General features: G+C 46.0%; 1 protein-coding gene across 6 annotated transcripts in view; it reads left to right on the top strand.

The window, feature by feature from the left end:
• GMDS (GDP-mannose 4,6-dehydratase) overlaps window positions 1–27,503 on the top strand; it is a 499,050-nt gene that overhangs the window by 87,002 nt on the left and 384,545 nt on the right. For all 6 annotated transcript variants that reach the window (XR_014295491.1, XM_082638227.1, XM_082638229.1 and 3 more), the window contains exons 2-4: window positions 4,450–4,494; window positions 13,221–13,308; window positions 14,807–14,916. Coding sequence is in view for 5 of the 6 variants with exons in the window: in XM_082638227.1 (XP_082494353.1) it covers window positions 4,450–4,494; window positions 13,221–13,308; window positions 14,807–14,916 (243 nt within the window). In the remaining variant the exon portion in view is untranslated. The remainder of the gene's footprint in view (window positions 1–4,449; window positions 4,495–13,220; window positions 13,309–14,806; window positions 14,917–27,503) is intronic.

The following is a 27,503-nucleotide window of genomic DNA, read 5'->3' on the forward strand; positions in this document are numbered from 1 at the left end:
CTTCTACTGGGAGGTAAATCAAAGGGAGTGAAAGGCAGTTCTTGGGGGTTGGGGGCGACCTCAATTTTTACGGGGAAATAATCTTCAGCTTTACAGACTCCAGGAGACGAGGTTGTTTATATGTTTTGCATATTGATGGGTCCTCGTGTCCAGCCAGTCACTGCTCGCTCTCCTGACACTTGTTGGCCCTGTTCTTGTTCTTCCCTCTGGTTCTCAACTGTACACATTAGTCCAGTCTGTTCGTTTTAGCTCTTTTCACAGTAGTTTTTAGTTAAAAATGCTGAGGTCTGAGAGATCTGTTTTTACTTTTCTTACTTTCTTTCCTTTTTTTTTTTTTTTTTTTTTTCATGTTCTGCTCCTTCCTAACTCTGTGACTGGCCACTAAACATTTAATATTTTCAGTCTCAGTTTCCTGAGCTGCAAAACGAGACAGTGGGATTAATAATCCCTATGGTCGTTTGAGTTCTGTGAGTGTGACAGAGATTTTATCCAGTGCTTTGTGCTGCAAGTGTGAGCCAGGTGAAAATACTTTTCCCGTGCATTCTGCTTCTGGAATCTTGGCACTGCAGCGGCTAATCTTCCCATCTGAAGTCTTCATTCTAATTCAAAGCAGCATCTTCTGTTAATCTTTGAGGTGTCTGTACTTCTCTCATTGGACGTACAGATTACTTTGATATTGTAATTGCAATTAGCTGAAAATGTTTATTTTAGAGTAATTAGGGCACACAGACTTAAAGCCCGTGGCAGGCAGTGTGGACGAGTGCTTTCTCTCCTTACAGGAGGGGTATTTTACTTCCCAGTGCTTGAGGTGATCTAAACAAGGGAATTCATTTTATTAGAGGCCTGATTTCTTCAGCCCAGCACTGCTCATTATCTTACCCTCTTCAAAGAAGCTGCCCAGTGGTGCTTCGGCAGAAACATAGTCTGATTTAGGCGCAGCTCAGAGGGGCCGGTTCTCAAGTTGCATCTGAGAAGCTGTCCTTTTCACTTGTCCTGTGGGCTAGAAGTGAATCCATGTTTGGAGAGAGAAGAGGAATGCTCTCTCCTCTCTGCAGGAAGGTAGGTGGCCATACGTTTGAGGACATGGGTGGGTATGAGGCCATACGTGTGTGGACATGGGTGGGTATGAGGCTCGGTCAGGGCTGTTTCAGCCGTCTGTGGCCTTCGGGAGAAGAGGGAAACTTTCTGCGCTCCCTTCAGCTTTTTATAGATGTGAAATTTTAGGTAATTTTTATCTTACAGTCAAGATAGGATTCAATTTCTGGAATTACTGTGAATTGTATAGGTGTGTATCTGGAACATTCCATGAAAGGTGAAGCACAAGGACGGGGGCTGCAGGCACCAGGCACACCGGAATCCTCCCGTTTTGGACCCTCAGCAGTGGCCCTGCCGCCTGGCTCGACAGCCTGAAACGTATATCCCAAGTCCATCTCCAGACACTGCTTCCAAGAGGCAGCGGTGCCCACATGAGGCTGGAGAAGGCCCCGGCCCTGTGTCCTGCCTCCCCGCCGAGCTCTGGGCTGTCCTCAAGTTACAGGACCTTCTGCATTTGGGTCACTTGGTTAAAACTAGAAGGACTGTTTAATCTGTAAGATACCCTGTCATGCAAAGCGACTAAATCAATTTGGTTTAAAAATGAGTCTGTTATGGTCTTTTTATTGCTTTGCTGGGCTCTGACACGCGCTGGTGGGCCCCAGGTGGAGGAAGTGGTTTCCCAGGGCACAGTCGTGGGGGCCCCGGGTTCTGGTCCTGGCTTCCCCTCTCGTGGGTGCCACCAGGCGGGCCCCTAACCTCCACAGGCCTCCCTAACTCCCGTGCCAAGGGGCTGCCTGCCTGCCTTCCCGGTGAGTTCCTGGAAAAATAAGACAAAGTATTTCTGTGTCTTGAAAATGTTAAAGCTGTGGTGCTTACTTCCAGCTGTATAACATGTAATGTGAAATGGAGACTGTCTTCACAACCATGTGCAAAACCGAATTGAAAAGAGTCCCGGTTGGGGTGCTGGCTCTCCAGTGAAAGCGTCTTCTGTCACGAGGCGTGAGCCCGGGCTGGAGTCTGTCCCACATGAGTTGTGTTCATTGTGAGTCGGACATGTAGTCCGTCAGCTCCTCGGGTTCCAGGAGTCGAGAGTCAGATGTCGTGTTGGCTGTGGCTCTCAGTTGCCGTGACGTTGTGGTTTTCCGTCAGGGGGAGGTGCTGTGCGGTCGGCCCGTCCTCCTAGAGGGGCTTCGGTGCAGGGGTCTGGGGGCCGGGGGAGGGGGGACCGGGGCCTCGCGCTGCCGCGGTTCCCACATCGTGCGGCGGCCCTATCACTTGGGAGACCTGGCAAGGAAGTGAGGAGGAAGCAGGTGCCACTGCTGGGGCAGAATGTTCCAGCCTGGCTGGAAAGTTTGAGGAGGGCCTGGGTGAGAAGAGCAAGACCTATTGACAGGGTTCAGCCCTGGGCAGGCCTGTTTCACATCAGCCTCTGAATAGTCACAGCCCCTCCCCTCGGTCTCACCTCTGCCTTTTTGTTTTTAAACATTCTCGGCAACCGTGGTGGAGCACAGAGCATTTTAACTTTTTATTCCAAGAGAAAGTAAAAACGTGAAAAGTACAGTGTTGCCTGCTTCAAAATGACACCGCCACCACCAAGAGCAAAACAAAATGTACTTTCTAGGGCTGCCCGACCTACTGTAAGATTATTATTATTGTTGTAAATGCTTTTCCTGTTAAGCTGTTTCCAGAATTAATTATAAGACTATTGATTATCCTCAAGTTTCTGATGGTCCTGTAGATCGACCTGGCTTGTCAGGGTGTGAGTTGTTCAGCTCTCTTATCTGGTTTACTTTGCATGCTGGGTGTGTAAAACCACACAATTGTGTGTATATCGTAAGATTGAGAGGAAAAGGAATGTGCCAGACCATTTCTCTTCTTCTCCACATGAGTCTGTAAACCAGAATATTTATGTCAACAAGTCAGAAGAAAATTTGACGGGGGTTTTAATGAACCACAAAATGTGTCCCTTGTCGCCCTCGCCTTGTCCTACCTGAATTCACGCGTGACTTCTGCATTAATGCAGTAAGCACCCTCGCGGCAGCCTTCTCATTTTCAGGACCCATAGGGTGTCTCCAGTTCCAGCTCTAAGTCAAGCCGTGATAGGAATAAAACCTGCTTTATTTTTCTTTTTCCTGGAATATCTGGTAGGAACTTTTGAAGCTCAAAGGGATATTTTAAGCTTTTACAAACTGAGGAAACCAAAGAAAATCCAAATATTCCCAACCAGTTTTGAGCACACAAGTTTCCAGTAGTTGGAGCCTCTCATTTTTCTGTTAGGTCTGGATGGGATGGAGGGGACCTGCCCGGGCTGAAAGCAGAAGGGCAGTTACAGGATTGAGTGTGAAGTATCCACCCAGCTCATTTTCTGAGCAGGGCTGGTGATGTTCTACCGTATCTCTAGAACTCTGATCTTGTGCCTTGTGGCCTCTTAACAGTTTAATTAGATGGCTCTCACACTTTCTTTCCCTAAAAGTGGCGCATGAGGTATTTTACCTAGGACCTCCACCCTCACCTAGACATTTTTAAAGAATTTAAAAAACGAGCTGAGAATCTTCTGTGTTTAGTCAGACACCGTCATCTTAACGTAGAGATTAACTGCATGATTTAAGATGCGTACAAATGAAGTTCCCGTTATTTCATAAAAAGTAAGCACCTCGCTTTTACTGAACTCCGCGTGCGTGTGCGCCTGCGCGTGTATTCAGGGCTAACACCAGCGCCATCATGTCTACAGCCCGCCCCCACCCCACCTTCAAACCCCAGACCCTTTCTGGGGTGACTTTCCAGACCCTTGGGCTCTAAGCCAAGGCCACCAGTGCCTGGAGGGCCTCCCCTGAGGGCCCACACCTCCTCCTCTCCCCGTGGCGGCTCTTTCCAGTGAGTGGTGTCAACACCGCTGTGCCCTCAGCCTCCTCCCCGCACTTGCCCTGCCCCCTCCCCAGGCCCCACAGCTCCTGTCTCATCCCTGCTCCAGCGTCTCCTCCTGTACAGCACCCCCAGAAGTAGATGCCTGTTTTATGTCCCAGGAGCACCAAGGCCTTCTGCTTGGCCACACATGGGCTGCGTATTTCACAGGGCTAGTAAGCAGCAAAACCTGAAGCAGATCCATCAGCTTTTGAAGCTTCCTGTTCTCGCTGTTGACCCCACGTGTCCCCAGATTTCAGTTTCTTTCCCTATGCACGTGGTGATGCCAACGCCTTCCCACGCTCCCGTGGGCACCGACGAACGCCCGTCTGTGGGAGGCTTCGTGGACGGCGGAGCATCACTCCGTGCTGGTGTCAGGTGTTGTCTCTATTATCTTCGTGTCGGTTGCCAGGAGCCTTATTTAAGTTCCTAGAGCCTCTGAAATGCTGTTCTCAAAACCCTTGGTCTTGGCCACGATGGGTCTGACGGTTGTTGATGTTCCTTGTCTTCCAGGACGGCTCCTACTTGGCCGAGTTCCTGCTGGAGAAGGGCTACGAGGTGAGTCCCCTGTGAGCCGGCACAGGCCGACGGGATACCGCGGACACTGTGGCCTCCCGCTTCCTCTCTGCTGTCCTTCTGTGTGTGTTTCCACGGAAGCTCTGATAACAAGTCCAGATCAGGGGAAGAATGTGCCTCTTGGCCGGTCACAGCGCCAGCTCATTGTGCTCTTTATCTGCTGGCGCGCTGGCAGCCCCCCGCCCCCCATTCTTGCTGTTTCCCTGCTTTGCACGCTTCCCGCGTTCTCAGCTAAACCAGCAACCGGGTGAGCTGAACGCTGTACCGTCCTTAGGGTTAATTTATGATGTCATGTGTTACATAAAAAAGTCCCACTCACAGCGAAGTCACTTAATTCGGAAACTGCACAGAGCAGTAAACACTAAGCTGGTCCCTGGCAAGCCTGAGTGCGAAGCTGACACTTAGAGATGCTTGCTTTCCGGTCGGCAGCCAGTGTTTCGTGGAAGCTGGAGCTTCTGCGTTGGCTGCTCTTGCCCTTGTCTTCCTTTTCTCCTCCTCGTCCTCCTCCTGACACGTTTTCTGCTTTCCCTGAAAGAAACAACGGTTTTACATATTAAATGGATGTATCTTAGCGTGTACATCTTACACTTTTTAAGAACTGTTTTCGGATATGCACATCTCTAGAAATCTCTGTGCTCTTCAGAGGACAGAAGCCTACGCAGTGGCACATGTTCTCTGGCCTGATTTGGGGGGTGTTTACCTTAATAATTTTGGATGCCATGTTTTTTCCAGTCGCAGGTACATTGTTTAAAAAATGCGCACCGAGGGCCTCCCTGGTGGCGCAGTGGTTGAGAGTCCGCCTGCCGATGCAGGGGATACGGGTTCGTGCCCCTGTCTGGGAGGATCCCATATGCCGCGGAGCGGCTGGGCCCGTGAGCCATGGCCGCTGGGCCTGTGCATCCGGAGCCTGTGCTCCGCAACGGGAGAGGCCACAACAGTGAGAGGCCCGCATACCGCAAAAAAAAAAAAAAAAAAAAAAAAAAAAAATGCGCACCGTAGACAAACGCAAAAACAATAGCAAGGAATTTGGCATTTAAGCACCAACAGGATTTGAAGAAAAGGAATCTAGTTTTCTTACTGTAACGCATAATCTTTTCTGTGAACTTTGACTTTTAGACTTTGATTAATAGCAGATATGATTAGACCTTCTGTGCCTTTATCTAATAATGGCTACTTCTGCATCTTGTAATGATATCAAAAAAAGGCAAATGGGGGCTTCCCTGGTGGCGCAGTGGTTGAGAGTCTGCCTGCTGGTGCAGGGGACACAGGTTCGAGCCCTGGTCTGGGATGATCCCACATGCCGCGGAGCAACTAGGCCCGTGGGCCACAGCTACTGAGCCTGCGCGTCTGGAGCTTGTGCTCCGCAACGGGAGAGGCTGCGATAGTGAGGGCCCTGTGCACCGCGACGAAGAGTGGCCCCCGCTTGCCACGGCTGGAGAAGGCCCTCGCATAGAAACGAAGACCCAACACAGCAAAAATAAATATAAATTAATAAAAAAAAGGCAAATGTAACTGTGGAAATAGGCATGTGCACATATGTTCATATACATAGATTCCTGTAATAATTGAGCAAGCAGTTCATGTTCTGCAGTGCAGAGGATTTGAGAGTTGTATGTAGAATAGAAGCATTGGTGTTAGGTGAGGACTGTTACTTATTCAGGCTGGACTAACTTGATGCTTTAATAATTCTTCAAGGAAAGGTTAGTGAGAGAGACGTACTTACCTTGTTTCAGATGTTGGGACAGGCTAAGAGTCCTTTGGTGGCTGGAGTGGGGTGAGTGATTTGGCTGTGTGCCAAGCGAGCCGAGAGGAGGAGCTACCTGAGCAATGGGGACGGGTCAGGACACCTTAGCCCCAAACGTGGCCCTGGGTATGTGAATATTTTAAGCTGACAGAGTTTGAAAAAACAGCAGAAGTTTCTCCTGTTTATTTGTTTTTGTCCGTTTAGTGTAGAGGAGGAGAACGTTTTCCTCGACCCTCTTAAGGGTCCCTGGCTGGGTCTGAAAATTAAACGGAAAGCATACAGATGTATTTAATGTAAGTTTTCTGTGACATGGGACCCTTCCTGAGAAAATGAGGATCCGAAGAGGCGGGTAAGCCTGAGTACTTGTGTGTTAGGTTAGGTGAGGAGGGACGGCGGTGGAGAAATGAGGTCCAGGGCTCTGCAGCCAGTGTAGGGCTGGGGGTGGCTCAGCCAGGTCTGTTGGGTGGGATTCTTCCCAGCATCCCCTTGTCTTGGGACGTGAAGATGCTCCTTTCCTCCAGGTATGGGGAGGGCACCTCCCACCTGGCTGCTTCAGGGGAGAAGGGCGGGGGGAAAGTCAGGGTGACCTTCCCGCTTCTGTCATTTTCACAGACTTGTTCAGCTTAAAATAGGCAGTGTGCCCAGACACCATGCCCTGGCTGGTGCGTCCTGAGCCCCCCCCCACAGTCCCCGCAGCTCGGGAAGAGAGAGGCGGTGTGTCAGCAGGAGTGCTCGAGCTGTGTGAGTCCCGAGATGCACTTCCGAAGTGGACGCGGGGCACTGAGGCATCAGATGCGGATGTGGCTGGCCCCAGGGGAGAGGGAGCTGGCGAGGAGGTGTGAGGCGCCCGGGAGGAATGGGAGCGGGGGTCTGTCCGGACGCGGTAGGCGGTCAGCTTCCTCGGGCAGCAGGATGGCGATGTCAGTGTTACTGGGAAGGGCCCGGAGGAGGGCGTGCCCAGGAGGCAGAGCTCCACGTAGGCGGCCTGTTCAGGAACCGCCGGACGCCTGAAGACGGGTCGTCCTGCTCCTAAGTGGACCAGAGACTCAGGAATAAATCAGAATCTAGGCCAGCCAGGTGCGCTTCAGGTGTTTTCTTCCGTTGGCATCTGAAACTGTAAGAGCAGGTTGGATTCTGATAGAGAAAGACCATAGAAGGCCCACTCGGCAAATCCCAGTTCGTGGGAGGGATGAGTCATTGAAACAGTGATTGGCAGGAGACCAGAGGGCAGAAGGAGATGCTCCCTGCAGTGCAGGTGGAGGGTTCGGAGCTGCACGGCGTGACCGGGAGTGAGTCCTCCTTGGAGCACAGCGGAGTGTGAGCTTTGTAGGAATGGGGGCCGTGAGAGGGTGTTTATCTGTCCTGTCTTCAGTTTTCCTAGGCCGCTGTCTTCCCTTTTAAGAGACTGGTGTAATTGGAGGGTAAGCTTATTACCTGAGATCTGATGATAGCACAGGCTTTATCTTTTGGTGTTTAGGTCAAAGTAGATGTGAGAGTGATTTTTCGAAGAGGCTGCATTGGACAATTTCCAGAATTACCACCAGCAGCCCCTGGTTGCTCCAGAACATGAGCAAAATAAATAACAGGGTTAGAAAATTGCCTCCCGTGAGATGAGAAGGGGACACCCCTGTCCACACCTGAATCCAGAGGGCCAACGTCAGCAATTTTGGATGAGCACCTCCTTCTAAGTCTGAGGGTTCCCAGCGTTCAGCCTCAGAGCCACCCGGGCCCCACCGAAGACGAGGCGGCTGAGTCCGGGGCCTTAGACCGGCCTTTCTAACAGCCCCCAGCTGTTGCGGTGGCTGCTTTCCTGGGTCCTATGGTGTGAGAACCACTGCAACTAGAGGTTCAAATGAGCTCTTTTAATGCCAAGGTGAAGATGAACAGCATTTCTTAAGATATCTTAATTTGGGGTACCTTGGTTGTCTGAGCTCTCATATTATTTTGAATCTAGTCTTTGTAGAAGGGTATCCCAAGGCCCAGAAATAACTGCAAACAACATACTTTGGGGTAGCAAAGTGTCGCTGGGAACAAATGAACCCTAGGAGGAAGAGCTGCCGCTTCTGAGGACAGGCTTGACCCTGAGGCTGAGATCTTCCTGCATAAGAAAGGGGCAGGGGCCTCCCTGGTGGCGCAGTGGTTGGGAGTTCGCCTGCCGATGCAGGGGATACGGGTTCGTGCCCCGGTCTGGGAGGATCCCATATGCCGCGGAGCGGCTGGGCCCGTGAGCCATGGCCGCTGGGCCTGAGCATCCGGAGCCTGTGCTCCGCAATGGGGGAGGCCACAACAGTGAGAGGCCCGCATACCGCAAAAAAAAAAAAAAAAAAAAAAAAAAAAAAAAAAAAAGAAAGGGGCAGGCTTCCCTTGCCGGCAGGGGTGAGGTCAGCCTTCATGATGAGCACGGGGGGCTGTGGACCCCGTGGACAGTCAGCTGGAGGGAAGCAGTTTGAGGAGCAGAGCCAGGCTGGCTGGCGTGACGATGGGGCAGCAAAGGCGAGCACAGGCCTGTGCGTGGAGGTGACGTCGCGCAGTTAGTCAGAGAAGCAAAGTAAAGGTGCCAAAAGCCTGGCTAACCTCGAAGCAGAGGGAGATGTTTGTGTATGCCTTGAAAGGGAGTCTCATATGTTATAGATTAACTAGTTATGGTTAAATACCTCGTCTGACCACACACCATAGATTTCCGAAGCTGCGGGGCCTGGTCACCTGATGTGTCCTCTGAAATCCATGCATCTGATCATGTTCTTTTTTTTTTTTTTTTTCAATTCACGATATATTATGAACGTCATTCCACGTCAAGGCATAGGACTACTTCATTTTTTGGCCGTGCCATGCGGCATGCGGGATCTTAGCTCCCTGACCAGGGATCAGACCCTTGTCCCCTGCACGGGGAGCACGGAGCCTTAACCACTGGACCGCCAGGGAGGTCCCGTCTGATCATGTTCTGAATGAACAATGTAACGTGAAAAAGATGGATTGCTTCATCCCGGGTCCACTCCTCACTGAGAAGGGAGACCCTTTAAAGGTTTAAAGTTTTTAATGCTGCTGGTTTCTTGAATTTTGCTCCAGATTAAACATTGGGGGGGGGCATAAAGATAAAGAGAATGGATCTAACACGTGTTCATTATTTATAGAATGTCTGTAGGTATCATCTCATGATGAGGAGAGCCAAGAATTCTCAGCGTTTATAGAAAACCATCCTTTAAAGCTTTATAGATTTAATTATACACATTGTTGAAATGCAGAGGGTAATTCTCCTTTGTACCGTGTCAGGCCGCTCAGAGCAGGGAGGTGAGCGAGGCCATCCAGCTCGCGGTGGTGAGGCAGCCCCTGAGCTGGGTGCTGGACTGCGTCCTTATCCTTTCCCGCCACTTGCTGGCTCCGCGGCCTCTCGGAGACTTAGATGACGAGTGCACGTGTCCCCAAGGTCGCCACCAAGGTCAGGTGAGACGCACGTGGACAGCAGTCCAGAGGAGCTCTGTGGGCCTGTGGAGCTTAGTCTTACAGGACAGGCGGGTGGCAAGTGCTTGGTGCTGACCGGCTGAGGGACGCAGATTTTGTAGGAGGCCCTCGGTCCAGTCTGTTACTTGGCATCAGGGAAGGGCGGGTGTGTGACGTTGCCCGGGTCCCGGCTCTGTGCGTGCTCCTTCTCGTCGCCAGGGAAAGAGGAAAACCACAGGAGTGAAGCTTCCTGCGAAGATGCCTCTGGTTTCAGGTGCCTTCGTAGCATCACTGTTAGCAGATAAGCCAACAATATACGTTTGTACTTATTTTGTGCAAAATACAAAGAGAAACCGGAAAAATGAAAGACAAACTCAAACCCTTTAAAAGCTAGGATGCATCTGGGAATACGTGAGAAATCTATATTAATTAACTTGGTAACAATGACAACACAGCAAGTCAGAATGTAAAATTAGAGAATAGGTAAATCGTGGGTTTCCCTTCCAGGAGAGGAACTGTAACCAGGGGGCCTCAGGAGAGCAGAAAAGAAATGGGGTGTACGGACTGCGCAGTCATCCCTGGGAGACTGTTAGAACTGGAGTTCCTGTGCTTCCGTTCTTGATCTGTGGATCCTTTTTTCTGAGCTGTTGGTAATCCTATTGATAGAAGCCTGCGTGCGAAAAAGTCAAAGCTTTTTGTGGCTTTCGCTCTGAAACCATACTGAATGTTGGCACGATGGGCCACGTCCACCTTTAACAGAACCACGTGCTGGTGGCGTGGTCTCAGGCAGCGTCCTCACCTGTGCGATGGGAGTCATGATACGAAGGTGGTTGTGAAGGTTCAGTGATTTAACGTCCACAGAGAACAGTGTCTGTGCCCGTGTGTGTGCTGATGGGACCGACGTCATCTAGACTTTTCTGAAGCAGGTTGCATTAAACATCCCTGGGAGGCATCCTTGCCTCCAAGAGAAATCTAGACACTGAAGAATTTAAAATCCAGTGGTAATAATTTTCTGTCTTCTTGACTGTAATCAATCAATCCATCGGTCAGTCAGTCAGCGTTGCTGTGCATTTATACTTCCTAATCTGACTCTCGGTTTTGAAGTCAAACCAACTTGGTTCTGACATCGTGAGAACTTGAAATTTTCCTTTTCATCACTTAGTTAAATGGGACTTGAAATTTTTTTGTCAGAAATGCTCACTTCTGTTTAACACCTTAGTTTTTCAGAAATTTTGTTTTTGAACTGCTGTAATTTAATAACGATTTTAATTAATTTTATCGGGAATCAAATTTAGCTCATTCATCTTTTCACTTTGGTTTCCTAACTCGTTTCTTTTTCTCCAAAAATCCTTATAAAAACAAACAAAAAATCCTGCCTACCTCCCTTCTGTAAAGAAAAAGCTGCTAATCTCAAATTCTTAACTAGATTATCCAGTTTGCACACATTTTGGCTTGTCTTAAAGTTTGTATTTCACCTGTCTCAGAAGTAGACAGACTCAGCTTTCATTAGTTCTTAGAATAATACTTGCTGTCATGGATTAAGCATTTGGCAGGTCTTTCTTTCCCTGTATACACATACCAAAAGTTGGGAGTGAGGGGAAATTAAAGCACAGCTTTTTTTTTTTTTTTTTTGTATTAAAAAAAAGACCCAAAAGTAGCGCTTAATGTGTTTGGTTATAAGTGTGACAGTGAAGTCCTGTGTTATTTATTTGCTGTGACTTTGGGTAATTGTCTGATTTTCATACCGCATCCATCAATGTCATTGAATATTTTTATCAGTCCTTTATGTTGATATAAAATGTGTATGTATATAGCATTTCTCTTTGTTTTGGGCTGTTGGGACATGTGACTTATCCAGAAGCCAGCAATCAAGAGAAAAAAATAGACTAAATCATATTATTATTTTTTTCATTGTCAAAGCTAAATTATCTGTTTTTAGAACATATGAATTCCTCTCTATCCAATGAAATCAAGCTCAGCTTACATCTGAGATCTGTGTATTTCAGAAATTACTTTGGTGGTAAACACCAGTTTTGATATGTATAGGTGTATATGTGAACTTGGTTTTTATTAAAGTTTATTAAGTTTACAGAGTAGTTGAACTTTATAATTAACAACTTGAAAAATTGGAGACCATGAAGTTGAATTAATTCTAAGCTTAATGTAAGTATTATTCTCTCTACTCTTTTAAATTACGTAATGGATACGTAAACCCAAATTGCAATTTAATGTTTCCTAGATTTTACTGTTTGCCTCCCGAAATGTCAACCAAGTTTGTGATGTTCCTGTCTTAAAATATTTTCATGTTTACAAAATTTTCTTGGGTTTAGTTCTTTTGGAAAATAATGTGGTTTTAGCTCTTTGGCTAAAGTATCTAACCAACAGAATTATTAATTGTGGGTGTGTTGTATCCTTTGCTGAAGTCAGTTTCTCATGTATGCCATGTAAAGTGACGTTGACATTTCTTTCTATTTGAAGGAAAGTCATATGTGCTTATAATTTCCCCCCTGCACTTGGAATATTTGAGTCATGCCAAGGATTAATTTTTGTTCGAAATAGACAGAAAACGATTGAGTTAAAATATAGAAGTGTATTCAGCTGCAAATGAAACTACCCAGCATTAGAAGGAATGCTTCTAAAATAAGAGAAGGACTAAAACTGACACCAGCAGCACTGGGACATGGGCAGCCGGTGACATAAGCTGGTATTAGCACTGACGCACAAAGAAGGGAGTGAGACCAGGTCCTGAACAATGTCTCTAATGTATCAGACACAAATAGTCTTTTCTTTAGCATCGGACAGGTATGTGTTCTGGGTCCAATGACTTTTTTCCCTCACACTTGTCATGGTTAAGTCAAAGATAAAAATTAAAAAAAAAAATCCTCCCTTCATTTGAGTTTCCTTCATGCCTTAAATCTCATAGGACATAAGTCTTGTCCCTAACCTATGCTATTTAGCTTTCTTAGCTTTTCCACACAGCTGCATAAAAAGCAACGGCTCCCCGATTCTCTTGTGGACCCAGATACATATTTATTTAAAGAATCAGTGCCAGATGCAAAGCTCGGAGGGCACTGGGCAGGGCTGGAGGCATCAGAGCCCTCTCCTCGTGCTCTGGGTTGAAGAGCGGTCCAGGCTGTGTGACCGATACGGCCTCGCCTGGTCTGTCTTCGGTTTCAAATTGAAGAGATATTTTTGTCAGCAGTAGGACCATAAGTGTGTGTGTGTTTGGAAAAGGAGACATTTGAGTATCTACAACTAAGCACTCACTGTGAAGTCACGTCATTATCTAATTACTTTCGTCGGGATTGGCAGTAGAAACACTGGAGAGGGCTGGAGGGAGCTCCTGTGGGCGGGGGCGGGGTGGGGGAGTGAGCCACCGAACTCCTTCTGCTAATTTAAAATAAGGTCTTTAAATGACAGTTATATGTTTTTTCACGAAGCTAGACATTAGCAGAATAACGTTGCTTACGAATCCTCACTGCATATTTATAACTTATTCTTATCCTTCCACACGATAAAAATGCAGGTCCATGGGATTGTACGGCGATCCAGTTCATTCAATACTGGTCGAATTGAACATCTGTATAAGAACCCCCAGGCTCATATTGAAGGAAGTAAGTCATTTTCTTTTTCTAAACTGTCTTTCTGTGTAACTTCCTGTATTATGATAAGATATTTTCAAATGTCATTTTTCTCAAAGCCCATCAAATCGCAGTTATTCACCCATGAGTTACCTGCATTGAATGCTATCTGCACGCTTTGAAAACCCTTCCCTGCCTGCTGCCCTGGGCCATGGTGTCACCGCGGTTAGGCCGTTACGAGGGTACCATCAGGTGATGCTGCTCGAGAGGCCAGAGCAGACAAGCCTTTGATCACCCATCTCCAGGTGTCCCTGTGCCCTCGAGTCAGATCAGCTCCACACTCAGAGCCCTCCTCTGCTTTTCACGTTTGGTCTAATTTAATCAAGTCAAGCAGCCTTTGTAGATTTATTTAATTTTAGAAATAATTGGTGAAGACAGGTCCAAAAGCAGATGGCAGTCAAAAATGTATTTAAATTGCTTTACAGGCGGTTGTCGGTATTTGCAGTCGTTTGTTACTTTTGGTAACACAGTTGCAGGGAGTCCATCACGCAGTTGCGGTGTTTTCTCATTTGACCTTGACAGCAGTTCCTGAGGTTGTGAATGAGACCATTTTACAGATGGAAGCAGAGAGAGGGTGTGACTTTATCAAGTCTCCACAGCACGCGAAAGACAGAGCTGGGACGAGGACACAGGGTGTTTCCCGCCAGCAGGGATGATCCAGGGGGCTTGTATTCACCTCAGGGCCCTGAACATTGGAAGGTTTGGGTTAGTTGTACAGGTAGTGATGTCTTCAGGAAGATGACCAACTAGTACACTTTCCACCTTAATATTTAGGTTGTTCAGTGAATCCTCCTGGAAAGTTATCATCGTTTTGTGCAAAGTGTAGAATGGTACTGCCATTGGACCGAGATGGAGATCAGTATAGTGTAAAATGAATGAAAGTATCCAGTTAGCAGGTTGCCCATCTGCCTGTGTCACCTTCTTACACTAGTGAAGTCAGTGTGAGGATCTGCTTAGATCTGGGGTCAGAATAAGCTAGTTGTCCTTTAATCAGTTATGTATACGTCAGGCACGTCATGGATGGTTTAAGGACTGATGATTACGAAGGACTGAAAAATCGCTGGATAAGAGTGTCTGGATAGAGCTGTCTTCACCACTATCAGCGTGTTAACGTATTTCGTTCGAGGGTATACGCATTATTTCCAGATTTTCTTTGTCTGAATCTCATTCTTATGTGACATGTCTTACAGCCACTGGGGCGCCGTAAGATACACTGATTGTGTAACATCTGTCGTGATATTATGTTTTTTTAAAAAGCTCATCTGAGTTTTTACAAATCCTTTATAGACATAGCAACAAATGGGAATCTCTTTCTACTATTTAGTTTCTCTACAGATGACAGTTACAGACTGCTACTCCAGAACCAATCTGGTTTTCAGACTTTCAGAATATACATTTCAGTGTTGCTATGTTAAAAAATTGGGCCTACGTTGTTTCCTTCTATCTAATAGTATGTGTTTCAATCCTAAAGACATGAAACTGCACTATGGTGACCTCACCGACAGTACCTGCCTCGTAAAGATCATCAATGAAGTGAAGCCGACCGAGATCTACAACCTCGGAGCCCAGAGCCACGTCAAGGTGAGCCGTTTTCCTTATCATGGTTTCTCTGGCTGTGTTCCTGAGTTCTGTATTTCACTTTTGTCCGTTGCTTCTTAACACAATACGACAACCACTAATCCTAGTCCTCAAGTTTGATTCTTGGTATTAGTTTGGGTATTAATGAGTCCTTATAGGAATGCTAATACATTTTTTTAAAAGTGTATTTTCTGTTATTGAACAATGTAATAAAATCTTACTGCCGACATTAGAGTAAAAGTATTTATTTATTTGGGGTTGATCTTACAGTCACGAACCTCCCTTGGATGTATTTTCTGCCATTTCAACTCACATTGTGAATGAAGTGTTTTGTTCAAATGTTGGAAAATTAAGTCAATAAAACTTCTATTTTAATATTAATTTTTGGTAGTGATGATATTACTGGCTGAGAAAACAGTATTTTTGAGTGCCAATATGTCAAAATTAATGGAATTAACTTTTTCTTGTGAGTAGTAAAAATTATTGGAAGAAAAACTCTTCTTAACCTCTTGTCTCAGTATGACACAGCTCATGTTGATTTCTTTCCCTTTATTCAGACAGATTCTCTGGTGGTCTATCTACCTCTCCTTAGTTTCTCTTTCTAGAACAAATCGCAGTAAACCTGAGAAGCCAATCCCCAGGGTTCTGGCAATCTGCTTAATTCAAGTTTTTGTTGCTGTATTATAGTGATAGCTTAGTGAGTGAACTGAAGCCGGGGATGATATGAGTTCTATTTAGATACTTATTCAATCAGGATCGTTAGTGGAGCATAGAAATAAAAGCAAATGACTCTAAGTTAAAACAGCACCTGCCCCCTGCCACCAAAAAAAAGGAACAGAAAATCTAGCAGCATTTTTTGCTGTTTAATGAGTGAATTCAGCACTCTTACTGCAGAAAGTATTTGAGGTGATGGGCTATTTCGCCACATCTCCAACTTTGGGTGGGATGGAAGCTATATGCCTGTTTTATATCTCTGCTAGTTTAAGGGAGAAATTATAAACTAGATCAAATGAAACCAAAGGTAGAACACAGTAAGAGAAGCAAGTGGAAAGCTTAGTCTTGTAATTGATACCAAATTTAAAATTTGAGCGTAAACCCTCACAGTGCATTTTCCTCTAAGATGGTAACTTTGGAGGATGGCAGCAGATCAGCCAATAAGGATACTTATCTGCCTCTGCTGTCTTGGAAGGTAATTTTTTCCTTTCTTAATCTCCGACGATTCCGTTCTGTATCCAAGCTTAAGCTTTGGGCTGTGGAAGGCGTCAGGGGCTTTAGGTTAGAAAAATAGGGCTATTTTTCTAAGTGATTCTAAATGTATTTTCCATCTGAAAGGGTATTTCCTGTGTGCCGTGCCTTGAGCAGCTGTCCCCCCTTTCATATAGAGCAGCAATAACTGTCACTCCAGGCATGACGACTTTATCCTGGGCTGAAGCAGTTAGTCCATCTTCCACGTTTTAATTTGTCTAGCTGCTTCTTGGTATCTCCAGGCAAAATAGAATGTTTTGGAGTGAGGGCTCTGTTACTCAGTTTCCTTTAGATTAAGACGTTTCCTTTGTGACGGTAGATAGTTTATCACCTCTAGAAGTCCTATACCGGCATAGTGGGAAGATGCAGGAAATTTTATAAAGATTTATGTATAGAAGGCCTTCCCCTGTCATGTTAGTATTAACTGAGTCAGTCGTCTCCTTTTTCCAAGACGTTTTGTAGTTCAAAAAGTCTGATATGCTTTCCGTACATGAAGTGGTGCTGAGTGTCTGGTTATTACCCTAGGGTGGCTGTACCGTGAGTACAGAAAGCACAGGAGGTTGAGCCGATTCCTTCTAAGTGGCTCTGTATGTGAGGTTTACCTGGTTTTATTGTGTTTTACCTGCTTTGCCTAAAGGCCTGTTAATTGGCAGAAATGGTACTTACTCGAAGATGAATTTTGGCTTGTAAGACAGTTTATCCCTTCAACGATATTTGCGTGCATGGTGGAGTGGAGGACCCAGGGATGCGTGAAACCCACCTCTGTCGTGGAGGGACTCCTTTCCCAGGGGTGACAGAGGCTGGCGCTGATGTCTTTGGGTCTTTAGAGATGGGGTGAGAGAACTTCACTCCCACGAGATCGTGCATGGTGTCAGGGAGTGGGTTCGGGGTGGAAGTTTACAGACGTCGTTAGTGGGAACGGGTAGTTGAAATTGAGGTGACGGTACAAGGCTGAGAGTCAGAAGAGAGAAGACTTGGGATGTGTTTGCAACACGATGAGCGTCCTAGGTTGCTTAGGTCTTGCCTAGGTCCTAAGCAAGAAGTCTGGTGGGAGAAATGGGAGGTGGGCAGGTAGGGAGGTGGGCTGTGTTTGGGCAGTCTCTACGTGTTTCTTTTTAAATTAGCCATTTTTTTAATTGAAGTAGTTAATTTACAATGTTGTGTTAGTTTCAGGTGTACAACAAAGTGATTCAATTGTACGTCTGTTCTTTTTCAGATTCTTTTCCATTATAGTTTACTGTAAGACATATGGTTCCCTGTGCTATACAGCAGTTTCTTCCTGTTCATCTATTTTATATATAGTAGTGTGTGTATGTTAATCCCTAACTCCTAATTTATCTTTCCCCCTGCTGCCCTGCTATCCCCTTTGGTAGCCATAAATTTGTTTTCTGTGTCTGTGAGTCTATTTTTTTGTAAATAAGTTTATTTGTATCATTTTTTTAGATTCCACGTATAAGTGATAACATATGATATTTGTCTTTGGCCATCTTCACTTCATATGATCATCTCTAGGACCATCTATGTTGCTGCAGATGGCGTTATTTCTCTCTTTTATGGCTAAGTAATATTCCATTGTATATATGTACCACATCTTCGTCATCCATTCCTCTGTCGATGGACACTTAGCTTGATTCCATGTCTTGACTATTGTAAATAGTGCTGCAGCGAACGTTGGGGTGCATGTATCTTTTCAAAATAGAGTTTTTGTCTTTTCCTGATATATGCCCAGGAGTGGGATTGCTGGATCACGTGATAACCCTCTTTTTAGTTTTTTAAGGAACCTCCATACTGTTCTCCATAGTGGCTGCACCAGTTTACATTCCCATGACAGTGTAGGAGGGTTCCTTTTTCTCTACACCCTCTCCAGCGTTTATTATTTGTAGACTTTTTGATGATGGCCATTCTGACTGGTGTTTGCATGTCTAATATTTAGTGATGTTTAGCATCTTTTGCTCAATGGGATTCTTTCAGCTCTGTTCTTGTTTCTCAAGATTGCTGTGGCTATTCGGGGTCTTTTGTGTTTCCATACAAATTTAAAAAAATTTTTTCAGTTTTTTGAAAAATGCCATTGGTAATTTGATAGGGGTTGCATTGAATGTGTAGATTGCCTTGGGTAGTATAGCCATTTTGATAATATTGATTCTTCCAATCCAAGAACATGGTATATCTTTCCATTTGTTTGTGTCGTCTTCGGTTTCTTTCATCACTATTGTATAGTTTTCAGAGTACAGGTCTTTTGCCTCCTTAGGTAGGTTTATTCCTAGGTATTTTTTTGGTGTGATAATAAATGGGATTGTTTCCTTAATTTCTCTTTCTGATCTTTCATTGTTAGTGTACAGAAATGCAACAGATTTCTGTGTATTAATTTTGTATCCAGCAACTTCACTGAATTCATTGACAAGCTCTAGTAGTTTTCTGGTAGCATCTTTAGGATTTTCTATGTATAGCATCATGACATCTGCAGACAGTGATAGTTTTACTTGTTCGTTTCCAATTTGGATTCCTTTTATTTCTTTTTCTTCTTTGATTGCTGTGGCTTATGGGACCTATGTTGAATGAAAGTGGTGAGGGTGGGCATCCTGGTCTTGTTTTTGAACAGGAGACAAATAGATTCAGAGGTGAGTCTACAGGTGGGGCTTCAGAAGAGTAGGAAGTTGTTGGGTGAAGGTGGTGGCAGTCGAAGTGGGCATGAGGAGGATGGAACAGGAGGTCTGTAGGGCTGACCCTCTGCCGACAAGATACGGGGCTGGGGAGGAAGGGAAGCGCCACTCCAGGGCACTGGGGCCAGATGACTGATGGTCCCGGTGCTAGAAGCAGGCGTCCGAGGAGGGACTGCTGAGTTGGGGGGTGCGTGAGAGGCTCCCTCTTGGACTCGTCCTACCAACGGTACTTGAAGGACATTCAGGTAATGCGGGTTGAAGGCAATTTAAAGTATGCTGTGAGGTTTGAGAGAGATTTGGAGTTCAGTCCTGGGAGTTCTTGAGAGGCCGAAGCCAAGGCAGCAGATGGAAACAGAGGAGTGGATAAAGATGGAGCCTTGGGGCCTGGGAGCGTTTGCAGGGGGCGTCATGGGTGACAGGGAGGTAGGGTCAAAGAGGCAGGAGGGTGGAATTGTGTGAGGGAGCCAAGAGACCAGGCGGTTCAGGCAGGAGGTGGTGTCTGCCGCGCTAGGGCTTCAGAGGCGTGCGCAGGAGTGACGAGCAGGCGGGCGTCGTGGCCTTTGTGGTTAGGGTGGGGGTGGTTTGGGGCTTTTAGGAAGAGCACTTTAGCGATGCGGTAGAGGAATGATCCGGAAGGCAGAGGGCGTAGAAGTCAAGGGTTATGAGGGGTTGTAAATTGAGTGGATTCTTTTCTAGGCAAGTCCTGCCTTGCCCAGCAACCTGTCTGATTCGTGAGGTCTTCCTTTCCCAGGATGTGTCCAGGTGATGCTGACCCTGGTCTGGGGGCTTCAGTTTGAGAACCGCTGTGCTAATGTTTCTGGTTTCTTGGTTTATCTGTGTGTAATATGTGCCTTAAATGCATTCTTCCTTCAATGCATCAGCTTTTGAATTTGGTATAAATTCCGTGCCAGCTAATGACCATGTGAGCTTGTAAAGCTGAGAGTGGAAAGAATCTAAGAAGAATCTGATACATGTTTATACCGGAATTCTCCACATTCAGAAATCTTTTTCCGAGCAGCGTGTAGTCAGTGAGAACGCGTACTTCCCGGGTACTCCTGGTGCTTTGGAGGAGCAGTAGGAGTGCAAGCCGCTGTCAGAATGTCTTTGGAAAGCCCGTGTTCCATGCCCCTCTTCCCTGTGTGATCTAATGTCAGATGGATTCTTAGTGGTGGGAAGAGTGGGTGTGGGGAGGGGCTGGCTGGGAAGGACAGCTGGTGACAACAGACTGCGGCTGGCTCCCGGGATGTTGCTGTGCCCCCACCCACCCCTCCACAGCTCTGTGTGTTGGCCTTCAGCTGCCTGCCTGTTCTCCTAGCAGCTTGTTAGGGGGTTAGGATGGAAAACACATATTGTGTTCCTTATAATTAATTTCTCCGTATTAATCAGCTTTGTAGGATTTATGGTATTCATAGACAGTAGTTTTTAAACAGAAGTTCTTTCTGGCAGTGGAATGTTTGTAAGAAGTTAATTAAAATATGTTTCTTCTTTGGTTTGGAGCTCTTTTGAAAGAAAGCCCTAATATTAGCACACGTTGCCTTTCATTTTGAATCCGTGACTTCTAGACCGGGCATTGTTTGTGTTGGCGTCTCTGTGTGCAGAACAGAGCCTCCTATCACTCTCACTTCCAGTTGATTTGATGTGGGCTATGGTATGCTAAAAGTAAGGAAAATAAAATAATAGGAAGTTGGTCTGGTTTCCTGTAGGAAACCAATGAAGAAGAAATTGGTTCTTGGAATAAACCCACAGCAGTCTGGGAAATACTGACTGAAGACATTTTTCTGAATCATAAACAGAAAAATTATGACTCATGAAGTGTAGGTCACTGAGAGGCTGATTTGATCTTATGTAGGAGAAAGTGAGAGACGACTGAAATGTACTAGTTATTAAAAGTAGTTAAACCTAGCATGGTGACATCACCCAAGTAGGAACAAATTATCCAATATCCATAGTCCTGCCCATTTTGATGAGGAAATGTTTTAGGAGCCTGCTTTATTGTTCTTTTTAAATTTTTACTGTGTAAATAATATTTTTCATTAATTTCTGTCCTAAATTTCTTATCTGTTCAACATTCATTACTGTCATGACTTTGGAGTTTTCCACCATTCCTCACAGCTTCTTTGATAATCATACTTCATTCTTGAAGTCATACTGTTGGATGAGATCTGTCTACAGGAAATCTAGCCCAGTATGACCCTTTGGTCTCACAATGTCATGTTGGAATTGCCTTTATTATTTTTTAAAAATGAAAATGATGCAATCGTGAAATGTTAGAGCTAAAAGGGGCCTTAGAAATAATTTAATATGATTTTCATTTTATGAGTGAAGCTACCTGCTGCTCTAAGTCACACATCCGGTGACCGGCCAATCCAGGAACAAAACTCAGCTGTGTATTCGACAGCTTATTTTAAAGACCAGCAAAGAAAATGATGATCTCCATTAGTAATAATTCTAATGTAAAATAGTCCTCACCTTAAGAACTTTCCCCACATACCTAAGTTTCTTCTTAAGCTTTTTTCTTTTCCTGTGTCTTTTGTGGAGACAGAAAGTCGTTTGCTCTTCGTTTTTTAGTTTTGAGGACGATCTTCAAATCCCTTCTCAGTGTTCAAGACCGTTATTAAGTCTGTCTTTGACTTTCTCTTATTGGAACTGAAGAACTCCCTCTGTGTCATTTGTTTTCTACTCTTGAATTCTCTTCATTATCTCCTTTTCGACTCTCTGTCGGTCATTTGTTTGATTTTGTCTCATGACAGCCAGGAGGCCTACGTGCTCAGAAGGTACCTGGGGCAGGCAGCGTGCGGGGCAGGATTTCCTTGTCCAGCTGTGCGGGACCGGCTAACAGATCTGAGTATGGGAGCAAAGGGGCCGAGTCTGATTGTCTTCCTGGTGGGACTTCCAGCCCAGGAAGCAGGGCAGGAAGCGGAGCTGATTGTGAGCCAAGTGGCTGGCGGGGTGGCCAGGCAGCGCCTCAGCATCCGGGAGACAGAGAAGCCAGTGCAGGGAGTGAAGCTGGGGAAGAAACGGGGACCCGGGGAGGGGACCGTGCAGTTTAATCTGAGAGACAGAAGCGCCGTCTCCAGTGGCTTTTTCCTGGCTGCTCCTAGCCTCCCCGCCGTTTGTCTCCTATTTATGGGGAGGAAGCCCACACCTCCTGGGGCTGCTCTAACCCAGAGGGTGATGGGGTGCACTGGGAGGACTGCGTTGTGGGGCAGGGCGGGTGCCTGGGGGGACGGGTACTTGGTGCCTGACTCACCCGGTTCTGGAACAGAACAGAAGCACCCGTGTGGCCTTTGCTGTGCAGGCGCAGGTGGGTCAGGACCCACAGACAGCACGGGGGACTGTTCTCCTGGGCCTTGCTCCCCCATGTATTTATTTCGGAGCCTGGAGAGCTGGCAGGGAGTGTGAGAAGAGCAGGGCAGTGAGGAGGGGCTGGGGGCATCGTTCTTGCCATCAGGGAGGGGCTGTCAGGGCGACCTTAGGCTGGGTCAGGCCCAGCCCATCCCGCCTGGTTGCACCGGAGCCCGTCGTACCCCCTGCACTCTGTGCGGCAGCTCATGTGTGCAAACTGCTGTGTGAAGAGCTTCAGAGCAGAAGCTTGTGTCCTGGCGCCAGAGGGAAGGAGGTGTCCGTGGGCACTGGAGCACAGGCAGGACCTCCCACATTAGTATGCCCAGGACGCAGACCCAGGCCCAGCCCAGAGCCCAGGCCCCGCGCTGCTGGCTTCAGATCGCGTCACCTGCAGGCCCCATTCGTCACCTGTGAGACGGGCGGGCACCTTGTCTTGCGGGTCCCAAGACACGCTTCCCTATGGGCCTCTGCACTTGCTTCCATGGTGCTGCTCTGTCCTCGATATTCATGGTCTTGGTCCCTAACTGCTCCCTGCCTGTGCTCAGGTGTCAGCTCCTCAGTAAGGCCCTCCTACTGTCCTGTGCGCAGCAGTCACCCCCCGGGAAGGGGGCCAGTCCAGCCCGAGGGCGGCGGTGCTGCCGGGGGTCGGGAGCGCACGTGGGCTGCTCTGCCCTCCAATCCAGGTGCTCTCTGTTCCTCGCCGAGGCTGACGTGAGGCCAAGGTGGCAGCGAGCGGCTGCAGGGCACCGTCACTGCTGCCCGTGAGGGGCCTGCCCTTTGCCACACTGCTGCTGGGAACTCTGTGCGAGAAGGTCTTGCTCGTTCAGGTGTCTGTAGTTCCTGCCGCGGAAATGTTCACCTGTTATGACCTGTTATGAAGAGAAAAATGAAGTTTCAGACCCTTGTTTTTTACTAAATGGGCCACAGAATTCTGAGGTGGAAGAGGTCGATGGGCCTGCCCAGCCCCTGTTTCACAAAGTGCCGCCCGGAACCTGCATTTGGTGACGGGGGAGGCCAGACGGGACCTTGTCAGACGGCGCCTTGTGCCTGTCAGAGGGCTGGTCTGAGAAGACCAGGGCGGGGCGGGGCAGGCAGCACAGGACCCTGGTGGGCCCAGGCTCACCTCTCTTGTCACTCCCACCACTGACCACAGAGCAGGAGGTCTGAGTTAAGAGCTTTGTGTTTTCTTTCCGGAGGGACCCGGTTAAGACGAACCCAGAGGACCAGTGTTTGTGTAGCTGGAAGGTCCCCAAATCTAGCCCCGCAGGGTGTGATGGTGGCCTGTCAGCGATGCTAAAACGAAACCCACAGGACTGACTCCTCAGGGATAACCACAGTCTTTTTGGTCACGATAGTTCGGTTCGATACACAGTTCTTATACTGAGTGCTGTGCTGGTTATGTACATTTCCCTAAAGGCTACGGGAGACTAACGACACTCGCTCCTATGGAATCAGAAGAACCGATAGCTTGATAACTAGAGTCATGTGTTCGTATTAGTATACTAAAACAAACAAACAATTGCCAAATCAGTTTACTGTCAATTAACCTATTTTCTAGGATTGAAAAATAAATACTTCTGTTTTAATACTGCAAATACATTTTTCTCCACATTTTAGCATACACAAATTATAACTCCATGTTGGGTCTCTGAAGATAACTTATTTTGCTTGGTAGATGTGTAAATTGATACAGCCATATGTATTTTATGAGGTCTAAAATTAATCTTTATATATTCGTATATAATTCTCATATGTGCTTAGAGCAACATGAAATCACTCTAGTGCGTTACCAAATGGTTAACATTGAAGTTGTGGAGGTACCTCCCGGGCAGGAGGGCTTTACTTGGTAAAGAGCAGTGAGTGCGGCTGTTAGAACCCGAGGATGGTTACGGTGTGTTTGCAGGTAGGCCTGGCACCCACGTGGACTACATGCAGGGCGTCTGTTTCTGGAAAAGTGAGAAGAGCTCCTCGACAGGGAAGAGGGTTAGATGAACAGAGCGGTGGCCTGGGCGATGACGCACCCCTGGGCTCCAGGGAAGTGGCGTTTTTCTGCTTTCGTTCTCCGGTCTTCATTTCTTTCTGATGGATCCTGTTGTCCGTCACCTGTGCGGCTTAGTTCCTGCGATATTTACTACGTGTGCAAACCTCTGTGGTTTGTCACGAGGTGAAGTCGCAGCGCACAGAGAAAGCCTTTTTCACTTTACGGTTTAATGCTTGTGCTGACACTGCATGAGCCCCACTGATGTGAATACGGCTGATGGGCTCCTGTGGTTCTTAGGAAGACACTGAGCATCTTTATCTTCTAGGCATGAGGGTCGAGCCGGACGGCGCACTGCGGGCGGGTCCCTGCGTGTCATCCGCTCAGATTCTCCTCGGAAGCCTGTTACAGGTTTGAGCAGTCGAATTCAAATTTAAAGCCACTTAAAAGTCCTTCCAACTCTATTAAGAATTTATATGAGAGAGAACACTATGAAAGCTCTCCTCTCCTGTTCAAACAGATTGTTCTGTTTTATTAGCTTTAGGTGGTATTGTGATTTTAATAACAGCTAATAGTGTTTGAAATTTTTCTTATAATTAGTGGACCACACAAAAGTATGCTTGTTGGGTTTGGTACTCTTAATTCACTTACAATAGTGACTTGTTTACTAAATAAAATCCAAAGTATTATTTTAGCTTTGCACAATTAAGCCAAAATGAATGCAAATCGCTAAATGTACATGTTTATCTTAATATTAATTTCTAGATGTATCTAAAGACACAAATAGTAAACCGGTAGTAAGTCAGTGAAGGTACTATGAGTGAAACATTTTGTTTTGGACTTTTAATGATGAATGGAGAACTGTTTTTGGAGTCCCAATTAGATTAGAATACATAATTTGCATAAATTAAGATGTAGACATAAATAATACCTAGTTTAATACCATAGATAATGTATCTGTCCCCCTGCCCCCAAAAAGAGGAGTATGTAAAATTAAGAATTTAAACTTAACTGTTCCTTTAAAACATCACATAGAGCTTGGTATCAAACAAGATTTCTACTTTATCCTTTTAGTACAAATGGAATTTATAGAATTCTCTTTGTTAAAGTTGGATCTTTGAAGTTGGTACGTATAGCAAGATAAAGTGGAACCTTTTCTATTTCAAAGAAATTTAATGTGTAATATCTTTTTTGTATATTTCTACTGTAACTCATTAATTGGATACCTTACCAGTGCCAGCAAATAATAAATTGTATGAAGATTTATTTAATTTAGATTTCCAGGTTTGAAAAATGTCTAGCATCAAAGATTAGTAGGTTTCATTATGATAGCCTTCTAGTAATATTCACATGAAGTATATGTTGTTTAGGGGTGTTAATTAAAGAATCATTCATGATGAATTTAAATTTGCTCTATTTATAAATAAATATGCATAAAGGCTTGGTTTGGCTTGTTAACCTATGTTACGTTTGTCATCAGAATCACTTGGACTGACAGTTCCTTAGCAAATGTTGAATCTTCAACGATGGGCTCAACTTGTATACTGTCATAGTGTCGACGATTACACTAGGGTGTTTGCTGGGTGGCAAGCGTTGCTGACAGCAGTCGTGAACTTTCTGCGATCGGCAGGTCGGAGGAGGGGAACACCCAGGGCGCGCTCTCCATTTTGTTCGCTGTATCAGGGTACAGCCACTCCCGAGTCCTTTCCCCTCCCACCCCCGTACGTCCCATTGGTGCCAGTTATTTTAGCAGTAAAAAGTCTTTTAGAAATTAGTAGTGTTGACAAAATAAACCTTTAAGGAGTGTTCTCTAGGACTGTTGACACACCTGATTAGTCCAGATGGGAAATATCAATCTCTGGCTTTACCAAGTAGATTAATTATTAATTATTGTTCAGCGGTTTTAGCAGAGGAAAGAGGAGAGGTTTTCTGTGGTTCTTTTTTGGTTTGTTTTGCTTAAGGTTCCTATATGGCCCACCCTGGAGTGTTTTTCTTGTTTGTGTGCTTTTTGGACGCTGACATTTGTCTGCACGGTTCAGCGTAATCTGCACCACAGGGAGGGCTGAGGGCTCTAGGGTTCTGACACGTTTCTCTGTCTTCCCTAGAAAGGCAGCATTTGGGCGTTTGACAGAGACTAGGTGATTATCAAACCACAGTATTTGAGTTTTTGGCAGTTTAAATAATGTGAGTAGATATTTTTTTAAATCTGGTTTCTTTACATTTACTTTATATTAAATATTATGAAAGTGATCATTTGATCATATCATTTGGCGAGATATTTAGATTGCAGTTTTGCAAAATTATTTTTATTGTAATTATTTAAGTGACTTAGAACTTTAACATCTTGTTGCCTCTTCTTTTTCAATCATAAGTCTGTAGAAGTGGCCATATTCGCTAAAGTTTATCAACAGCAATAATGGACTGTTGGTTTTGGTTTATGTTAAATAACGCATCTTCAGTACTCTTCCGAAAGTTGCTTCACAGAGAAATAAATAGAAATTCCTTCTAAGCTTCCAGGGAAGCTTTTTTGTGGGGAAGCAAATTATTCCTGAAGCTTCCCTTGTCATCAGAGACAGGATTCTTTTTGGAACAGGGGGAGTTTCGGGGGTGAGGGGTGGTGGAAGAGCGTTGTGCCCTTTTCTACGTATAGATGGCAGCAGAGCGTTGCAGACGGCGGAAGTCAGCCTGGCAGTTAGAACAGAGATGAGTGGCAGTGTAAACCGACTTCTATCAGCGTGGCCGCCTGTGTCCTGTAGTTAAACATAAAATAGGAAAGAAAGCCACTGTTGATAACACAAGAGTGTAGGAGAATGAAGAAGGCTGTGAGAAGCTGTAATACACTGAATTTCTGGACAAATCCCAGGTGGGAAAGCTTAATCTTTGAAGGTATGTCACCCAGTCCCGTAAGATGATAGAAATCAGCTAAGATAATATGCGTGTCAAAATCCAGAGGCGACAGAGGGCCGGGGGGCGGAGGGGCAAGGGGGAAGCAAAAGAGAAACCGGACACAGTTGCGGCGGCGAGTGATGGCCCGCTGCCTGCAGGCTGTGGGGCTTGGCCTGGATGCCGCCTTCTCACTTAAGCCAGTTACCAGGAGGAAATGTCAGTCCACGAAGCAGGCAAACATTCCATGGGAACATTTGCTCAAATGTCAGCATTTTAGAAAATAGAACTGCGGTCTGTTATGGTCTGGTCCCCACACTGGATTTGCTATTCAACGTACAAGGACAAAGAGGTTCCTTCAGAATGCGTTTGCAATTAACAAGTCATTTAATGTCTTAATTAGCATTCCTAGATAATGACATCATCACCGTAAAAGGTGGCAGTCATCATTATAATTAATATTTAATATGCGTCTGCTT

The sequence above is a fragment of the Mesoplodon mirus genome (genome assembly GCF_964341445.2).
Source record: "Mesoplodon mirus genome assembly, chromosome: 12".
NCBI lineage: Eukaryota > Metazoa > Chordata > Mammalia > Artiodactyla > Ziphiidae > Mesoplodon > Mesoplodon mirus.